The 21,024-nt window shown below is 35.2% G+C and overlaps 1 protein-coding gene across 11 annotated transcripts in view; it reads left to right on the forward strand.

The window, feature by feature from the left end:
• DMD (dystrophin) overlaps positions 1-21,024 on the forward strand; it is a 2,329,373-nt gene that overhangs the window by 952,827 nt on the left and 1,355,522 nt on the right. For 9 of the 11 annotated variants that reach the window (XR_011968542.1, XM_072616876.1, XM_072616880.1 and 6 more), the window contains 4 exons: positions 611-772; positions 11,672-11,782; positions 14,073-14,246; positions 16,931-17,086. Coding sequence is in view for 10 of the 11 variants with exons in the window: in XM_072616876.1 (XP_072472977.1) it covers positions 611-772; positions 11,672-11,782; positions 14,073-14,246; positions 16,931-17,086 (603 nt within the window). In the remaining variant the exon portion in view is untranslated. Of the gene's footprint in view, positions 1-412; positions 501-610; positions 773-11,671; positions 11,783-14,072; positions 14,247-16,930; positions 17,087-21,024 lie in introns of those variants that run through there. The other 2 variants (XM_072616885.1, XM_072616884.1) reach the window with 2 other exon arrangements.

Consider the following 21,024-nt stretch of genomic DNA (forward strand, 5'->3'; position numbering starts at 1 on the left):
GGATGGAATTGCTAAAAGAACAGGCGCCATCCCAAGTCTTAATTGAAAGCAGGGATAAACACTGCCCACTCAGTGATCGACTCTTGTCAAAGAAAAGAACTCAGATGTTGATCCAGACAGCTATTTCAGATTCCCTGTTGCAAAGCATCTGATTCTCCGCAGAGTGTGTGCCGCTGCTTGTCAGTGGTTGAAATGGATTATCCATCCTGGATGGGATTGTGATGACGGTGACCCTATTCTAAGTAAACCAAATCTCTTGAACTACATAATAAGATCACAGGGAACCTTAGGCTTCAGAATAACAGACTTCACTTGAGCAGGATGTTTTGGCTGTCTTCTAGCCCCTACTGAATTTCCTGATGTGTATTTTTGTTTTGGAAGGTTTTGGAAGGTTCTAATATCTGAGACTTCTACTGTGAAATTGCTTCTAATTATTCACCAACTTGTTGAAGCAGACCTGAATGAGGGGAAGCCGGCTCAGAAACTTATCTTACAAAAAGGTGGCTGTGACAGTCAGGAAAATTCGTTGATGTTGCAGTCAGGTGGGAAAGGAGACAGACCTGAGTCTTACATTTTCAACAGCTTATCTTCCTTTTTCTTTTTCTTCTAGGCTGTAAGGAGACAGAAGTTTCTGGAACAGAGTATCCAGTCTGCCCAGGAGATTGACAAAACCCTCCGTCTGATTCAAGAGTCTCTGGCATTCATTGATAGACAGTTAACAGCCTACATTACAGACAGAGTAGATGCAGCCCACGTTCCCCAGGAAGCTCAGGTATGCTGGGTGTGGGAAGGTGTTTTACTGGGTGTGGGAAGATTGTTTTCATTTGTGGAGAAAGCACCTTAGTCATCTAAGGTATACAAATATCAACTTAAGTTACAATGATTTGATTTTCTACAAATGTATCATAAAGTCTGCTCTAGACTTCCTAAAGTGGATGAAGATGAATCCTGATGTGCTGGGGTTCATTTTTAATATATTTATTTTACTTTTGATAGTTTGTAAAACAAAAAAAGTTTTAGCTTATTTTCTGCAGGTTTAAAAGGAAAATCTACATAAATTAGATTTCTGAAAGAAACTTGAGGGTAAAACACCATTACAGTGAAACCTAGTTTGGCTTTACCATTGTATCCCAATGGCATCAGTTAGTTCTGAGGCTAGAAGCGAGACTAGTATCTTAACAGCAAAGCGAGGATCTTGTTTGTGGCTGTTCAGTCATTTCGGTCTTTTCTGACTCTGTGATCATAATTCCCTGTGGGGTGTACTTAACAATGATACTAGAGTGCTTTGCCATTTCCTTCTCCTGGTCATTTTACACGTAAAGAAATTGAGTCAAATCAGGTTAAATGACCTGCGCAGGTTCACGCAGCTAGTAAGTGTCTCAGAGCCAATTTGAACTCAGGAAAATTAATTTTCCTGACTCACTCCAGGCACTACATTCGCTGCACCACCCAGCTGCCCCATGCCTCTAAGACAGTTTTGTTATAAAAGTAACCATGAGACATTCATTGCCTTTACCACGCTGCTGTCTCATCAGAACAGGACCAGAATCAGATGCTGTGTTCCTACGTGTGTACAACTTGTCTCCCTGATGAAATGTTAATTCTTTGAGTGTAGTTTTATCTTTTTCTTTGTAACCTCAAAACCTGACACAGTGACTGGCACATGGTAAGTCCTTAGTAAGTTCTTGTTAAATGATTGATTGGTTGGATGATTGACAGTGAGACTCCTTGGTAGGAGAGGATGTTGAAGGTAAAATTAAACTTTTAGTTCTGCCTAGGGCGAGCATTTGCACACTGAAGTGTTAGGAGGTCAGGTGAACTAGTGTGAATATATTTGCAAATACTTATTTTTTTGTAGTGTTGTTATCCTTAGTCATCGAAGGTATGTAAATATCAGTTTAAATTATAATGATTTGATCGTCCACAAATGTATCATAAAGAAGGAAAGCAGAGATCTAAATTAAAATTGCAGTATTCAGTCTTAGGTCCCCACATCTCAACTATTCCAGTGACATCTAGCCTGGTTCTCAAACCAGACAAACTATTTTCATAACTCCTAAAGCAAGCATCAAAAAGAAGACCAAAAAAAAAAAAATAGAGCTGCAGAAGCCCAGTTAAAGCTTATTCTTTATTTCATCTAGATATTTGGGATTCTCATTTTAAATATGATAATGAAAGTAGCACTTGAAAAAGTTAATCTTTTAAAGTATGATTTTAGATGAAGATGTTCAATTATAATTATTAAATATTCAAAGGAAACGATGCTGAAGTGCCAGGGTATTACCTGAATTAGCTTGCCAACTCAGAGCCTAAAGTAGAGCCTGGTACATGTTATTGTTCACTTATTGTTGCATCTGACTCTGTGATTCCATTTGTGGGTCTGTTGGCAAAGATACTGGAATGGTTTACCATTTCCTTCTTCAGTTCATTTTTACAGATGAGGAACTGAGGCTAACAGGGTTAAATGACTTGCCCAGGGTCACACAGCTAAGTAAGTGTCTGAGGCCAGATTTGAATTCATAAAGATTAGTCTTCCATTTCCAAGTTCAGTGTTCTATCTATTGCACCACCTGGCTGCCTACCTGATACATAGTAGGTGCTTAATAAATGCTTGTTAATTGATTGATTAGTTGGTTGGTTGTGGACTCCATGGTATGAGAGGGTATTGGAAGTAAAATTAAAGTTTTCATTTTGCCTAGAATAAGCACATACATACCTAATATTAGAAGGTCAGGTGAACTAATATGAATATATTTGTAGAATCTGAAATTTTTATGGTGCAAATATCCTCAGTCATCTAAGATAGATATGTGGCATCATTGTTATGACATAATTAGCATCTTTATGGTGACAAAAATTTTATATATATATATATGTATATATATATATACATGTGCATATAAATATATACATATATATTCCACTTAAAGATCTACTATTCTAGAATATTGTATTTATATGTATTTTTCTAGATACATGCATATATCTATGTGTGTGTGTGTGTATATATATATATATATATAAAATTGAGGAAACTAAGCAACTTGTTAGAGAATACAGAACAGATAGCATTGCTTTCTAGACTGCCTTGAGAAGAGCACTATATTTAAATCAGAATAACTTGTCATAACAGATTGAATGCAGAAGCAGATATGAGAATCTCGCTATCTTCTACTAAGCCAGACATTAAAGCAAATTGCAAAAATAAATAAATTAATGCTATTGCTCTCAGCAGCTTTTTTTTAGAAAATAGTTTTTGTAATAAAATTACTTTAATGTTAGCTCATCACAGATGTATTATTGCTTTTTTAAATGAATTAATAAATATTTTAAAACTTATCAGTTTTAGTTTCTAATGTGGCAAATTTTGATAGATATATACCATATGAACAAAAGCTCTTTGGGGTTTGCAGCACTTTTTACCAGTCTGTAGGAGTCCTGACACCAAAAAGTTTGAAAACTATTTTGTCTAGGAAATCCCTAAATCCCCTCTACCCATGAAGCTGGGTAATGTATTTCCATCATCTCCAAGGGCCACATGTTTTGTAATTTCTTGGTTTCTCATAAAGTCATTAGCTTGCATCTACTCCATTTTAATTTTTAAAGAACTATTTTCTTCAGTAAGCTTTTGAGCCTTCTTTTCCATTTGGCTTTTTCCACTTTTTAAAGCATTCTTCTCCTCATTGGCTTTTTGGATCCCTTTTGTCTTTTGGGTTAGTCTATTTTTAAAGGTGTTATTTTCTTCAGCGTTTTTTTAGGTCTCCTTTAGCAAGCTGTTGACTCAATTATCATGATTTTTTTGCATTGCTCTCATTTCTCTTCCTAATTTTTCCTCCACCTCTTTTACTTTAAAATCCTTTTTGAGCTCTTCCATGGCTTGAAACCATTGTATATATATTTTTAGAGGTTTTGAATGCAGAAGCCTTGACTTTTATGTTCCTCCTCATCCAAAAGGATGGAAGAAAATGCCTGTTCACCAAGAAAGTAACCTTCTATAGTCTTATTTTTTTTTCCCTTTTTTGGGCATTTTCCCAGCCTGTCACTTGACTTTTTGAATCCTTTCTCAAGTGGAGGGTGTACTCTAGGGACCTGTAAGTTCTCAGTTCCTTCAGGATGGCACAATTAAGAGAGAGGAACTTACTCCTCTCCTGGCCTGTGCTCTGGTCTGGGAGCAACCACAAGCTTTTCTGCCCAGGAACCTCTCCAAAGCCCCCACCAGCTCTACCAGGCCAGTGTTCCTCCTCACCCCAGGTTCGCCACTCAGGACTGAGACCAGATCAGCTGCTTGATTCCCAGAGGGTCTTTAGGCTGAGAGCTCCTAAAATGGATTCTGCTGCCTCAGTTACCACCACTGCCCTGGGCCTGTGGCCAGATCTCATTCCCTTCTCACCCAGGTGAAAGAGCTTTCTCACTGATCTTTGAAGCTGTCTTTTGTGTTTGTGGGTTGAGAAATCTGGGAACTGCAACCGCTCCCTGTGATTCCACCCCATGAGGCCTGCTCTGGTCCTGTCCTTGCCATGCCACCAAGGCTGGGCTGTGCTCTGCTCTGAGCCAATGTGATAGACTTTTCCTGTCAGCCTCCCAGACTGTCTTGGGTTGGAAATCTCTTTCCTTCTGTTGTTTTGTGGCTTCTCCTACTCTAAAATTTGTTTAGAGTAATTTTTTTGACAGCTATTTTGTGGACTGTAACGGGGAGAGCTAGAGCAATTCTGTCCTTCTATGCCACCATCTTGTCTCTGCCTCTCCAATGGCCACATGATTAAAAGATTATGCCCTGCCTCTAAGAGCTGCTTCTAGGAGATCATGTGCAATTTTAAGGTTCTTTTGCTGTTGCCTCTCTAAGGATGTCATTAGGGGCTCTTCCAAGGAAATTATGAAGAAGTACAGACTTTCTCAGGCCCAAGGTCTTTCTTTAGCTCAGCTGCCCTTCTCTCTCTTCCTAGCCTTAGCCTTAGAATATTCCTTTTTTATAGATCAGTACAAAGGAGTGACTGTAATCCACAAAAGTCAGAGTCAATCATGTCAGTTCGCAGTGCTGAGACATAATAATTGGTCGTGAATGAAGTCTGAATCTCTCTGTGAATATATGCAAGCCCAAGACTTGTGGCCCCAGATCCTTTGTACAAGGTTTCTTTCATGTTCACATCCTCCATGAGATAATTCCACAAAAGTCCCAAATAATTGTCTCAACCCTTTAACCTTACCTACTTGATCTAACCCTCTATCTACATAAATATACCTGAATAGAAACAAATTATGTCAGTTTAAAAAAAAAAACAATTGAAATTGCATTAAAGTGTTTTTCCCTCTCAACTTTGACAAGTTTAGGCTCTCAGGAGGCCATGAATTTCTTTCTTCCAACATTCTGTTAATTGTATTACAATATAATTGACTTCATTTATAATTCTTTGTATCTTTTTTTGTGGCTTAGCTACAAAAGAAGGCCATGACACACAAAAAGTTTAAGAATCACTGAAGAGCTAAGATGTGTCATTTTATATAATAATATAATGAAAAATGGTACGATCCATATAAATTTTGGAATATAAAATTTCCTTGAGCTAGCAGACTTTAGAATGCCAAGAAAGCTTGATTTGATGTTTTTTTTAGTTCTTACTGGACCTGCATTTACAAAATTGCATCTGACATTGAAGTCACTTAATAGTAATATATCATATTGGAAAATGCAGACAGTCTAAAAAAGCTATTGAAACATTCTTCTTGGAGATTTTATTTTAAGATGACTGCAAGTAAATTGTTTGCTGGAAAAGAGTTATCAGCTGTGCAGATTTTCTTCAAGTTTTGGCTTTTCTAAAGTTCAATCTAAAGTTTTATAGTTGATGTTCCTTTGGGAGAAAATGCAGTCTATGGTAACAAGATAAAGTCTGTGAAATAAGCTCTTGAGTGGATATAGCATATGAAAGTAGGGGTTACCAAGGGAATATCAAAACAGTATTTTCCAATCATTACAGATGTGAATATAATTTTTTAAAAAAAGAATCATAACACATTATGTATAAATATGAGTTAAATGTATGTCTTTAGTTGGAGGAGATTAAGGGGTATTGATGATGCCTTAAATAAAGTAATTAGCTTAACTCATTAAGGTGGGAGAGATCAGAAAAGTGACACTGTCTTTGCTAGTTGTCTTCTATTTTAAATCTGTATTTGGATTTTCTGTTAAATAAAATCAGTTCTTTGGGTGTCTGCCTCCACCAAGTGGTGATACTAGGGTTGTTCTGCTGTAGAATTTAAGTAATCTGACAGGTTCCTTTCCTTTCTGTCTTTGAGGATTACTTGCATGTGCAAATTCATTTAAGTTAAGTTAAATCTCACTAATTACAGAAATTAATGTCTTGAATTGCCTGCCAGGGACAATCTTAATATTTGTCAAAGTTAGTATGAACTTTGATTTTTCTTAGAGTTTGTATTTGTAGCCATTTCCTAATAACAATACATGAACACTGGTTTTCTAGCAAGATTAGAATATATGTCATTCTGCTAATCAAGACAATATATTATACAATGAATATATCAAGGACAAGGGACAAGCCCTGTTCCAAGTAAAGGGATGTAGGTATCTGCTTCAGGAATTACATACATACACAGGAGAAAGAGAATTCTGGAGGTAAGTCTATTTTATCAGTCTTCCTCAAGTCTATCCTACCAGAATCCCTAGAATCCAACAGATGTCCAAGATTAAGTTCAGTGTTCTTTCTCCCAAATCAATTGCCTTTCTGAAGTTTTTTTTCCTTAATTATACATTTGTGTATTTGTTTTAGAAAGAAAGTGGACCTTCTAAGGAAGAAGGTATATAGCTCTTATTACAAGCTAGTTTCAACATAGATGTTGGACGTAGCTTTTCCTTTGCTTTCTAAATTTGAGTATTATTCTTTACTTGTTTCATGCAAGTGATGATTTATTTTCATTATATATGAATCAGGGCAAAATGTCAACATACAGGTGGCTCAGTGAATAAAGCATTAGACCTGGGGACAGGAAGACCTGAGATCAAATCCATCCATTCTAAATGACTAGCTTTGTAGTCTTGGGCAAGTCACCTGATCCTTCTGTGCTTCATTGTTCCCCTCTATACAGTGGGAATAATAACACTTACTTTCTAGGATTGTGATAAGGATAAAATGATATAATAATTATAAAATATTTTATAAACTTTAGAGCGCTATGTAAATTCTAGCTATTATGTTTGAGAAATTCCTTTTTAAAATCCATTAACATATGCCTAAAAATTAAAAAATCACTTAAAAAGGAGACGTAATAATGGCTAACCTAATAAATTATGAACTCACCAAATTTCTTGTCTCCCCTTGGTTGTACACATTTTTATGTTTGAAATCTTGGAGGATTTATTTGTTTCTTTACCATTTGTTTATTTACTAAACTTTCAATTTTTAGATGTGGAAGTGCTTCCCCTCACTATACCTTCCTTACCAACAATTTCTTTCTGTTCCAGGTTAAATAAGAGGAAAAAAGGAATATATCCATTCTATCCTAGAGTGTTGATTTTAATGTAATATAGTTAGAATAAGTAGAAAAAATATTTATGTTTAACACCTAGGATGAACAGTTAAGTGGCAAAATTGATAGAGTACCAGGCCTGTAGGGTCTGTTGATCTTAACAGCTCAATTCAATTCCATGCCTTTACTCTGGGCCTGCTCTGCACTGGGGTAACTACATTAATGCAAGATAATATTGCTGAGAAGAAAATCTTCTCTAATCCTTCTACCCCTTCCTGAATTCTGAAAGAGTCACAAGAGAAAAGGCAAACAGAGATTTTTCTCTCAAGAGATGGATTATTCTTCTATCACTGATACTTTTCTCAACTTCATTTTTTCAACCACCTCTCTTAGATAAAGTTTTCAGAACTGACTTGATTGTTTTAAGACCACGAGTATGTGGCTAATCCTCCAACTTTCCATCAAGATGATGGCAGAACAGATAGTACAAAAGCATGGAGATGGGCAATAAGAGTGTTAGTCCATTCAATTCAATAAGGAATTATTGACACCTACTGTATGCTGGGCTCTTTACAAAATGCGAGAGATACAAAGAAAGTAAAAATAGTCCTACTTCCAAGGCGCTCACTATCTAATAGGAGAAATAATATACAAAAAACTATGTGCAAACCAGGTATATAGAGGATAAACTGGAAATAAACTCAGAGGGAAGACACTAACATTAAAGGAGACTAAGAAAAGTTTTTTGAGGAAAGTAGGGTTATAACAAATTTCGAGATAGTTAAGGAGCCAGTGAGGAGATGGAATAAAATTGAGGTATGGAGAACCATACATAAAGGTGAAAGAAAATATTCATTTTCTGATACTTTATGATAAAAAAATTATTGACTTAAATTTGTGTTTTGGTCATTTTAGCATAAAATAGTTCTTGATGAAATTGATAGGCAGAATTGGATTTATTGAAATTTGTCCAAGTCAATGAATGAATGTATTGGTCACTCAAAGTCTGCTGCGTTTGGCAAATTCTCAGAGGCAAGTGGAATCAGTAATTCCCAAACCAGGGGGAGATATGATTTCTGGAGAGACTTTGAATAGATTTCAGTATGACTAAAGAATATAATCGCATTCTCATCTTGTATTCTCACCTTTTCATCTTTACCACAAGAATAGGAAATAATTTACTGAAGATTTGCTAAAAATTGGTAAGCTATATTCACAACATTCTCCTACTCTACTAGTTTTTAGTTCTGTCAAAAAAGGAAATAAGGTCAATCTGACCTCTTTTGTTCTTGATAAAGCCACATTACATCTTGGTAATCACTTTGTAATTATCTAGATATTTACCAACAATTTCTTCATTTATCATTTCTTCATTCATCTCTAGAATTTTACCAGGAATAGATGATAAGCCCACAGGCTTATAGCCAATTATCTTTCCTTTGTTGAAAATTAAAACTTTTTCACTCTTCTATCTCTCTCATTTCCTATAATCAGGCAAATATTACAAGCTTTTGCTAAGCAGCCACATTTGCTAGTTTTTTCCAGACCTGAGGATGTAGTTCATTTGGGCAAAGAGAGCTTCAAATCATCAAGGGCAGCTGAGTGTCCTCTTACTATCTCCCTACTTATGGTGCACATGGAAATAGGTTGTTTTCTTGTTCTGTTATTTGGAACGTGAAGATCTTTCTCCTTTGCAGAAAATACAAGCAAAATATGAGTGAAACAGCTTTATCTTTTCTCTGTTCAGTTAGATTCATCTGCCTTGTGGTGTGTTCTGAATGGGAATATGAAATAATGCACATTTTTCTCATCATCCTATCATACTTGTAAAAAACTGAACCATGTTATAGGACATAGAACAATCATAAACACATGTAGAAATCAAAATAATGAATAGATGCTTTGAACTTGAAAACATTTCCGGCATTTGTTCAGCAACCACATCTACCAGTTCTCTCCAGACCTGAGGGTGGAGTTCATCACAATAATAAAATAGTAACTAATAAAGAAAATGTGAAGAAAAGACATAGATTTAAATGCAAACTGTCATGATATTGTGATAAATGAGTCAATGAAAGGAAAAATAAATGGAATATTAAGTAGTTATATTAAAGATACTTATAACAATAAGATATTGGTGAAGGCATCTCCTAAAGAGAAAAAAAAAATGTGCGCACACACTCACATATACATGCACACATATCACTAAAATGTAGAGAATTAATAAACCTATTATTTGTCACACTGTAAAAAAGGTTTTTGATGAAACACAGTATACATTCATGTTGAAAAAAGCAACAAACCTTTAAAACATAGGCATGATTGGATCTACAATGGAAAAACACTATAATTCCTTATAGAAATAGAGACAAAGCAAGAATGCCCTTTCTCCCCATTATTATCTGACATAATTATAAAAAGTCAAATATATTAGTAATTCAACATTCCAAAATAAAAAATATGAATATTTCTAGTGAGAAGACAAAATTATATCATTTCACGTGGCTGAATTTACTTTAAAAATCCCAGAGAATCATAAATGAAATCATATGAGATAATATTTACAAGAAGCTTACAGAATAGGAGATAAATTCATAAAAACTGAATTTCTGTTCAAAAATGCCAGGAATAAATTATAATCACAGAAATTATATTCAAAACAACTTTAAAATGAATAAAATGTCATTGGCCTACCAAGTTATGTACAACATTTGCAGCTATGTGATTAGCTACAAATGTGATTAAAAATAACTTTAAGAAAAAGACATATAATTAGCAAGATTCATTGCTTATAATTTGTCCATATCAATATAATAAAAATTGTAATCTTGCCTAAATGAATTTGTGTATTTAATCCTGTGTCAATTAAATTTCTAAGGAGAGTACTTTAAACCAAACCAAAATCTATTTAGAGGAATAAAAGGCATTACTTTCCAGGAAAGTAATAAAAAATAAAAACAAAAGCAAAGGAGTCAGAGCAATACTAATCTTAACCAGTAATCATGAGAACTGTTTTGTGTGGATTAAGATAAGATAAAACACAAAAACAAAAATCACCAGAAACGTAAGACAGTGGAACAGGCTAGATAACTAAGATACAGGATCAAACAAAAGCAGTAGCTGAGTGTTAGGTCAACCCAGTAACCTAATTATTGGAGAAAGGATGTCTTTGACCAATATCTACTTGGAAATCTGTACATATAAAGTAGTTTGACAGAAATTAAATTTTCTCCAAAGCATATACAATCTACCAAAATGAGCTCCAAAATAATGTATGCCTTCAATATAAAAAGGTATTATTGATAAAGAAAAAATAAATTTAAAAAAGATCAGAAGGAGATAAATACCTTTCAGGAACATGACTTGGGGAGAATTCTAAACCAAAGAAGGGATAGAGGATATAATAAAGGACAAAAGTTTGATTACACAGAATTAAAATACTTTTTACTAAAAAGTGATTAAGGAAGATAGACTAAGAAGAGAAACTATGCAAATATTTGCATCAAATATCACTGATTAAATTAAAATATGCAAGATAAAAAAGAATTTAAATAAACATATCATTACCAAGAATGATAAGTGATTACACGAGAACAGTTTTCAAAAAGGGATTTATGAATGATACTTATTTGAAAACAGAAGTACAAATTCAACAACTCTGAGATTTTAGTTTATATCCTAGGAGATGTCAAAGATGATAAAAAAAACCAGAAACTCAATAATTATGGGCTGTGGGAAAAAAGGCACACTGATAGAGTTTTGGTAGAGTTGTCAGTTATTCTAATAGTTCGAGATTTTTTTTAAAAAAGCAACTCAACAACTCATACATTATAACCCAACAACTCTATAGCTGAAATTATTATATGCATATGATGAAAATATAAACAAAATTTTAAAAATCCAGCATATATCAGAGTATTCATAGCAGTGCTTTTTGTGTTAGCAGAGAAGTAGAAACAAAATATATGCATATTAGTTGAGGAATGGATAAAAAAAAGAAAAAACTCTGAAGAAGTAGGGATGGGGAATTCCCATCCCATCTCTCTCCAATTACTGCTGATGTCAAGACAAAAGGCATCAATTAAAATGTAAATATATACACCCCTGGAGATGTGCAAATGTGTAAATTAAATGAATACTGTTTTATAATGACTGCCAAAAGACTAATTATTATATGCTTTCCTCCCAACAGAAAATCCAATCTGATTTAACAAGCCATGAGATTAGCTTAGAAGAAATGAAGAAGCGTAACCAAGGAAAGGATGCCGCCAAGAGGGTTCTTACCCAGATTGAAGTGGCACAGGTATGTTAATAATCCTAGACGTCAGATCAATTTTAGAATATAATGAAATATTTTTACTCCGTCAACGTGATGGCTGATGTTACGTAAGTGGTTCTATATGCATGGACAAAATATTTTAAGGTTATGAGCATTGTATCTCATTAAAAATTACTACTTTATATATGATCTACTCTAGGAGTGGCTATATTATTATTACAACTAGTAATAGCCAAAATTTATATAACATTTTAAACATAATTAAGTGCTTTGTATATGTTGTCCCTTTGAAACCTCACAACCATCCTGTGATGGAGTCGCTCTCTAGAGGTAGGTCCACAAGACATGGAGGCAGGAAGACCTTAACTCAAATCTGGGGTCATTCACTTATTAAATGTGTGGCCTTCAGCAAGTCATTTAAAATTCTGTCTGCCTCAGTTTCCTCATCTGTGAAATAGAGATAACAATAGCAGCCACAGCCCAGAGTTGTGAGGATTAAATGATATTATATTAAGTGATCATAGGCAGCCAGGTGGTACAGTAGATAGTGTCAGGTTTACAATCTAACTCATTTTCATGAGTTCAAATCTGGTCTCATATTCTTAGCTGTGTGACCTGGACAAGTCACTTAACCCTGTTTGCCTCAGGTTCCTCCTCTATAAAATGAGCTGAAGAAGGGAATGGCAAACCATTCCAGTATCTCTACCAAGAAAACCCCAAGCAGGGTAATGAAGAGTCAAACACAACTAAAAAATGGCAAACAACAGTATGTTTATAAAGTGCTACAAAAAGTTTAAAGAACTATGTAAGTGCTATTATTTTTATTATTATCATTAGTATCTTTATTTTACCAATAGAGAAATGGATGTTGAGTGATTTTCCTGTAGATTTACAGTTAGTATCTGAGGCAAGGTTCAAAACTTTGTCTTACTGACTCCAATTCCATCACTCAATACACTGCACCATGCAATCTTTCTTGCATTAATAAATGGTATTTTTTAAAAAGGAAGATAAATTATATAATTCTATTACCATGTATGTATAATTTTCTTAAGAAGCAAGTAAGAAAGATTCCAGAAGGAGACGGTGGTGTAATGGAAATTAAGAATCAGATAAGGGTTCCCATTCCAGTCCTCCTTCTAAATGCCTGTTTTACCTTGGACAGGTCATTTCCCTTCTCTGGGCCTATTTTTCTAATCAATAAAATGAAGGATTTGTGACAGATATTCCCTTAAGTTTCCCCTAGCTTCACATCCTGGGAGGCTATCGTTTTCATTTATTTTAATGCCTCTGTCTTTTAGCACTGGATCTGGGCCCAGAAGATCCAGATGTGAGTTCCATTAAGCAAGGGTTGGGCTGGAGCCAGCTTTAACTAGATTGGATGACATGAGCCTGTTAAATTTTCAGGGTGAGAATTTATACTTCAGATATCATCAACTGGTACAAATCTGGGCTCAATTTATTATTTTGTTGGATGTCTAGACAAGAAAAATGTTAATAATTCATTTTACATTTAAAAGTATGTGTATAAATATATCCTTCCTCTCCCCCAAGCACCTCCTTGTTAAAACTTTTTCAAACACATCCCTCCATTAAGCATAGCTGAATGGTTTTCAATACATTACTCCTCCTTGTGATTATTTCCTCATTTAGAAAATGAAGACTGATTTAATATACCACAGATGTTTATTTATCAAACCACTCCATTGTCCTTTACAAGAAAACTCCAAATGAGGTCAGAAAAAGTGAGACACAAATGAAAAATGGCTCCACAGCTACGACAAAAGAAATTATTGTTCTAGGATTTAGGTTGAGGAGAAAATAATAAGATGTTTTTATAAACTCAATATGAAGTTATTCTGTATACATATGCTATTGTTGTTCAGTCCTGTCTGTCTCTTCGGGACCTTGTGGACCATACTCTCCCTGAGGTTTTCTTGGCAAAGATACTGGAATGGTTTGCTATTTCCTCCTTCAATGGATTAAGGTAAACAAAAGTTAAATGACTTGCCAGGGTCACACAATCAGTAAGTGTCTGATTTGAACTTAAGTCTTTCTGACTCTAAGACCAGCATTCTTTCCACTGAGCCATCTAGCTACCCCTTGTAAGCATGTAGCACTATATAAATGCAAGATTGTAACTGTTTTAACAAGAAAGAATATCCAGGAAGAAAGCAAAAAGCAATTATTGAGCTACAACAAGCTTAATAATTTTTGAGAGGGTTCCATAAATTGATAATATTTACAGACATAAGTTTGAACATTTTTTTTTTAACTTCAGCATATATCCTAGTAATTTTCTTTGCCTTTACAGAAAAAATTGCAGGATGTTTCTGTAAAGTTTCGCTTATTCCAAAAGCCAGCCAATTTTGAGCAGCGTCTAGAGGAAAGTAAGAGAGTGTTAGATGAAGTGAAAACGCAATTCCCTGTATTGGAAATGAAAAGCATTGAGCAGGAAGTAGTACAGTCACAGCTGGATCATTGCATGGTATGTATATCCAATTTTTAAAAAGTCAGCAACTTTTTTAAAAAAAGCAAGGATGCTTTTGATTATATAAAATATTTTGGGGGAAATCTGATCATTTGGCTACTTCGTTAACATATCTTGCAACAAAAGGTTTAGGTGGCTTTTAAGAGATTTTTTGTCTGCATTTTTGCTTAAATTTCAATTATTCAAGTCATTTATTAAATATATATACATATACATATGCATGTGCATGTGTATGTGTGTGTATTCTTGAACACAGATTAGTCCTTATATTTTCTCCTTGGACACAAGTAATTGGGGTTACCCAAGAAGACCAAAATGCCATCACCATGATAAACTCAAGTTTCAGTGTGTCCGACTGTGTTGGTCAGACCAATATGAGTTTGGCATGCTCTACCACAGGTTGGGCACAGATAGTCCTTGTGAATATTTGGGGTGGTTACTCCAAATCTGCACATCCTACATTTTCTTTGTGCTGTCTCAATTCTGTTTTGGTCATAGAGCACAGCACCCTTTCTGATGTGGGCACGCCATGCTGAGTGGTCCTGTGCCACTGTCTCCTTTGTCCCACAATTAAATCCAAAGTTCATGAGACAAAACAGTAAAACACGTAGTCAGTAAAACACAGATCAAAGGAGACAATTATGCTGAAACATTTGGAAAGTGACATTTCATTAGTGACACATCTGTAGTGATGCCATTAAAAATTACAACAATATTTCTGCTAGTAGATATAAGCGGAGGTAAAGCTCCACCTGCATATCAGTTATACATGTGACATTGCACATTAAAATGAAGGAACTCATCAAGGAAATTATCAGTTTAGTTCAGTTTTAGGGAAGGTATCAAGAGGAATAAAAAAAATACACCAATTAAATTGTATCATAATTTAGAACTAATATTTTCTTCATATTTTTCCATTATTACTTAAATATTTTTAAACACTGCATAGGAACTGTGATATGCATGAACTTTGCCTTCAAGAAGATTTTGTTTAAAAAAAAGGGGGGTGCCAGGGGCAACAAAATTTAAATGTAATAAGCCGTTTTCTCCTTATGCTATAATCCATATTTACATATTAAGATATTGCATGGTACTATCTAGGTACTAAGATATAGTTTTCCTAAATCTTCTTTCTTGCCTTCATCAAGCTTATATTCTATTAAAGAATGAGGTATATACACCAGCAAGTATAATACTTTGATTATTGTATTAGAAAGGTGCTAAATCAATTGTTTTATGAAGTCTGAGGGGAGAAGGCTTAATATAGATTTTAATGGCATAAAAATCAAAAATCTTTTTTCTAATATAAAAAAGAAATTTTATCTGATTTTATTACTGAAGCTTGCTCACTGGATAATCTGCATAATAATTATTGGTATTATCAACAAGATAGGGATTTACTATCCAGGAAAGGTGGCTTTGGTGTCATGGTGGATGTAGTCTTTGAGCTGCATAGGAAAATGAGATGGATAGAAAGAGGGGAATTGTAGCTGTCTCCAAATATCCAGAGAGGCTGATGTGAAATATAAAACAAAACCAAAGTGTGGCATTTAAATTAATTGACAGTTCAGGCAAATCCCTCCCATTATCCTGGTAATACTTCAGTACTTACAAAGAGGGCTGTGATTACGTGGGTGTGCATACCCTCTCCACCCTTGTAAATGGCAACTTCTGTATGCCTGAGTAGACAATTTCATGAGTTGCTGTAGTAAAAATAATGATAATCACCTAATGGTACAGCTTTGGGGATGAGCCAAATACATCAAATCAGGTTGGACGCTAAATAACATTACATCAGCAGGGAGGTAATTGAAACCTTCGTAGCTTAGCAGGACATATCAAAGCTGACCCTTCCCTAGCAGAGACTGTGTGACTTGGGTAAGCTTGAGGCCATGAGCAGGTATCAAAATAGAAACTCAGTGGGAAAAATAGGAGTGAGGGAAGCAGATAATATTGAATTATCAGCATCACTTACCAATTCTGTAAAACCTAATATGCCAACTTAATGAAGAAAGCCAACGTGATGAATCTACGCAAAATAAATTGCCTTCTGGAATACATTAATAAAGGATAGAAAGTAGATTGACCTCATTTTATATGGAAATATATATATATATATACATATATATACACACATACATGTGCAGACACAAATACTATATATACACACATACACATTAATAAATTTCTGTTTTTACCCATGAATTATATTTGTGTTTGTAAGTTCAAACACCATCAAAAAAATAAGAATGGGTCTCCCTATCTTGCCAAGGTTGAAAGTGCAAGGGCTATTTCTGGACCTGTTCCTACTAAGGATTACCATGGGAGCTTCGATCTGTTCCATTTATTAACATGGACTGGTTCATCCCTCTTTAGGCAACCTGATGGCCCCCTGCTCCTGGGATACCCCAAATGATTTATTCCTGCTGGTCTAAGAACTCCTGAGCTCAAGAGATCTACCCACCTCAGCCTCCTCTGTGTACCACCATAACCAACCCAATGCTAAATTTAAAAATTGGAAATGAAAAGGGACAGATGATTTAATAACAGTTATTCTGTATGGTGTTACAACAGCAATGACCACCACAGAATGCCTGCCCCTGTTGTTTTGCTTGTTTGCCGACACTGATTGTTTTTTCAGTGTTTTTGCCTTACGTGGTTTGTTGTATGTCTTAACCTAGAAATTATACAAAAGCCTCAGTGAGGTGAAGTCTGAGGTAGAAAATGTGATAAAAACTGGTCGGCAGATTGTACAGAAACAACAAACGGAAAATCCCAAAGAACTTGATGAAAGACTAACTGCCTTGAAGTTGCATTACAATGAGTTGGGTGCGAAGGTAGGTGCTTGTAATTGTTTTCTTTGGGATAACAAACTTCTTTGGGAAAACACAAACTTCAGTTGTGTTTCTGATTTGTAGAGTTATGATTTTTGCTGAATAACAGCCTGTGCTTTTTTACGTCTCTGAAATTAATCCTATCTTTTCCCCCTAAAGAATAATACTTCTTGTAAAGTTTATTGAAAGAAATCAATTAGATTTATTTCCATGTGTGCTATGAAAGCATTTAAAGCTCACGGGCATTTTAATCTATCTTGTAATCTTATTGACTTTTATTTGCATTGAAATCTTTTGTTTTTGCATTCCCTGATTGCTAGATATAGCCCTATCCCAGATTTCCCTAAGAAAATCATTCCTTATAATAAAGAATAGGAAAAAAAAAGTTAGCAAAATTAACCAACACATTCAGTCCAACATTTGCTGAAGTGTTCCCTACCCATAGTTTTCCACCACTGCAAGGAAGGTGGAGAGGTACATTCTCAGATCTTTTCTTTGGGTTTAAGCTAATTCATTATGATTTCACTTCATTCAGTTTTAATTATTTTTTTTTTCCTTTTATATGGTCATAGTCACCATGGATATGGATTTCTTATTTCTATGTACTTTTCATCAGTTCATACAGCTCTTTCATGCATCTCTGTAATTGTAGCACCAAGGTGATATTCATAGCATTTACAGCAGCCATGAATACGCAGTACAATTCTGAATCTCAAAATACGACAGACTCTCCACATGGAAAACAGAACCAAAACATTTATTCAGACACCAGAAAGCCAAATCCATCATAGTAACAAAGAAATCCATTATAGTAACCAAGAAGTCTATACCTTTTAGCAGGCCTTCCCACAAACAAATACTCAGGAGTCTAGCTATCTGCCTTTCTCTCCCACCCCCCACCCAGTTCTGACTGCTCTGTCTGACCAGTTTCCTCTCAGCTCTGCTCTAGCTCTGCCTCTTCTTGCTCCACCCTTCCTGCTCCACCTATTCAGCAAACTCCCCCCATCACAGGCTCCATGGGACCCAGACTTCCATGTGAGCCAGTCAGGTCTCATGGGCCTTTTAATGAATGGGAAAGATCTTCCCATTTAAATTACCATTACAGTAATCATCATATTTTTAGAAAAGTGTTCTCTTACATTCATTAATGACAAATTATTTAACTATTCCCCAGTTATTGGGCATCTGCTTTGTTCTCAGTTCTTTGCTACTGTGAAAAGTGCTGCTCTAAATTCTTTGGTATAAAGGAGGATTTTCTTTTTATCACTGGCCTCTTTGGGGCATATAACTAGGAGTGGGAATCCTGCATCAAAGGGTATAAGCATTTCAGGCACATTTTTTAAGTGTAATTCAAAATTGTTTTTCTGCTTGCAAGTATAATATTGTTTTTCACATATTATGCCCATTTTCCTGATGGCAGGATCAAGTACAAAGTTGTTAGGCAAGACCTTTTCAACCTCAGTTTGTTTTTTCTACTTAACCCAGTTCTTACTTCCCTACAAAAGTTGTTTTTATTTTCAGAAATTGTATCTGAGAAAGATGGTTTTCTGATCACTTTCCATGTCTCTTATTTCCAATAATTACTCTGTTATATCTTCTTGAAAGTCATAAGGCTCTAAGTCCTGAGAAAATCACAGAGGTATTAATTATACTGTCTTCCCTACTAATTCTTTCTTACCCAATATTCCATACCTACCCAGAGACTACAAAACATATGTAGACATGGATCTATCTATACAAAACATATATGCATTTTAATGAGAAATCATACACACATATGTATATGTGTACAGATATATATCTGTGTACACATACACGAACAAACACACACACTCATATAACCCTTATCTTAGAGATATTCTTTTGGTATAAAGATCCTAAGTACACTTTAGAGTTTTTTCTCACTATCTTAATTATGAGCCAAAAGTCAGATAGCCTACTCAACTCTGTAATCATCTTTAGTATTCTTTTATATCTATGTGATGTATGCGTATATATGTATGTATATATGTATGTAATGTGTATATATGCATGTGTGTGCATATGTGTACATATACATTGGTGTATGTATATGTGTGTGCATACATATGTATATTTCAGTGGCAAAATAGATATTCTGCATATAACAAATACAGAAGCTATGTCTTTCAATGAGAAGCATAAGTGCATAAACATAGATGTATATTACATATGTATTTATATGTAGAGTTTTCTCATTGAAATATATACACATTACATATTTATAAAATATACACATATGTATATATGTAGTTATAAACATGTGTACTTATACATACAAATTTCATGTATGTTTCAGTGAGAGAGTTCCCACATACAAATATGTGTGTATTATATAAACATGTACATACTCATATATTTATATGTATGCACACATGCATTACATGTGCAGTATATGGTTTTATACGTGTGTGTATGCTTCTCATTGTGGCAAATAGCCTCTGAATTTGCATTAAAGATACTACTTTCTAAGGACTAAAACAGACTAAGTACCTAGTGGGTATGTAATATATGGTAGTCAAAATATGAGCAAAAGAAATCCATGCTCAAAACTGCCCTTCTTAATTCTGACCAACTCAGTTTGTTAACCTGTTATTTTGGTACATTGAAAATGAAAAGTTGGCCAGGTGTGTATCAGCACTCAGAATCTTTGGAAATGATGAAGTTACACCCTTATTAGCAACTGAACTGAAAGAGTCTCAATTGCCCTTTAAGAGAATGGACTTCTCTCTGACTGCTCTTTTCTCTTTCTGGTTGCAAGCATGAGTATCCTTTGAGGCACTTGCTGGAAGGGTGGGGGAGGTGAGACCAGTGCCCTTCCCCTGGCATCATGACAAATGTAGTCATCTGGCAACTAGTGAGGGGTGTTTAACTAGGCAGACTTGAGCCTGGAGCCCTGGCTAGCTTTTCTGTTTTGTGACCAAACATCATTCTCAGGAGAGATGTGTCCAGGTTTAGGGCTTTTACCTTGTGAGCTTGAGAGAGCTTTATTCTTGTGTCCTTTGCGCAGAGATGGTAGGGGAAGTTTATATATTGTATGAGATAACTATCCACAAAAGGAGGAGACCAAGCCCTGACCTGGCTATCCAGCAAAGATGGACTTTGAGGAAATAATGAATAGCAGTATATGAAAGAAATATGAAGAGGAGAGGCTCTCTCTGATGGAAAGTCGGGGTAAAAGTAGAAGGGAAAGGAAGAAATGTAATAAACATTTCTTAAATGCCAACTATGTGCCAGGCACTGTGCTCATTACTTTACAAATGTTGTCTCATATGATACTCACAAGGAGGTGAACTGCCCATTTTACAGTTGAAGAAACTGTATGGCAGGAGAAAGGATATGTGACTTGCCAAGCATTACAAAACTGGTAAGTGTCAGAGCCCAGGTTTGAATTTAGGGCTTCCTGAACCTGCACTCACTCAGTGATTTATCTATTCTGCTACCTAAAAGCACCTCCTTCTTCACCCCATTCCACCCACAGGAGGGGCTAAGGAAGTAAATGATCGAGAATCTAAGTGACATTTTATGAATGTCCCAAAGTGAATACAGAACTTCTCCTAGAAGAGCTAGAAATAGACGCTGGCGATCTGGTGAGGGGGTATGGGTGCTAAGTCAAATTGCCCTCTCCGTTGTTTTCCCTTAGATTTTCAGAGAGAAGTCTCTCTGTAGGAGGGAAGCGGAAGGCAGTACCTAAAGAGAACACCTCACTTCCACTTGGTTTAATTAAAATGGAGTGGCTGGACAAAATTAGCTACACCCCTTTTGTAGTTCATTTTGTCATCCAGTGCATAAACTTTTTTAGCCATTATATCACTCCACTCAATAGACACAGGATCTACAACTCTCTCAGACATACAACGTCATGTCCAACCTGAAACTGATATTTACTTATATATTTAGGAAAGTAAACATGAACAGGAAAA

Source organism: Notamacropus eugenii, chromosome 5 (assembly GCF_028372415.1).
Source record: "Notamacropus eugenii isolate mMacEug1 chromosome 5, mMacEug1.pri_v2, whole genome shotgun sequence".
Lineage (NCBI taxonomy): Eukaryota > Metazoa > Chordata > Mammalia > Diprotodontia > Macropodidae > Notamacropus > Notamacropus eugenii.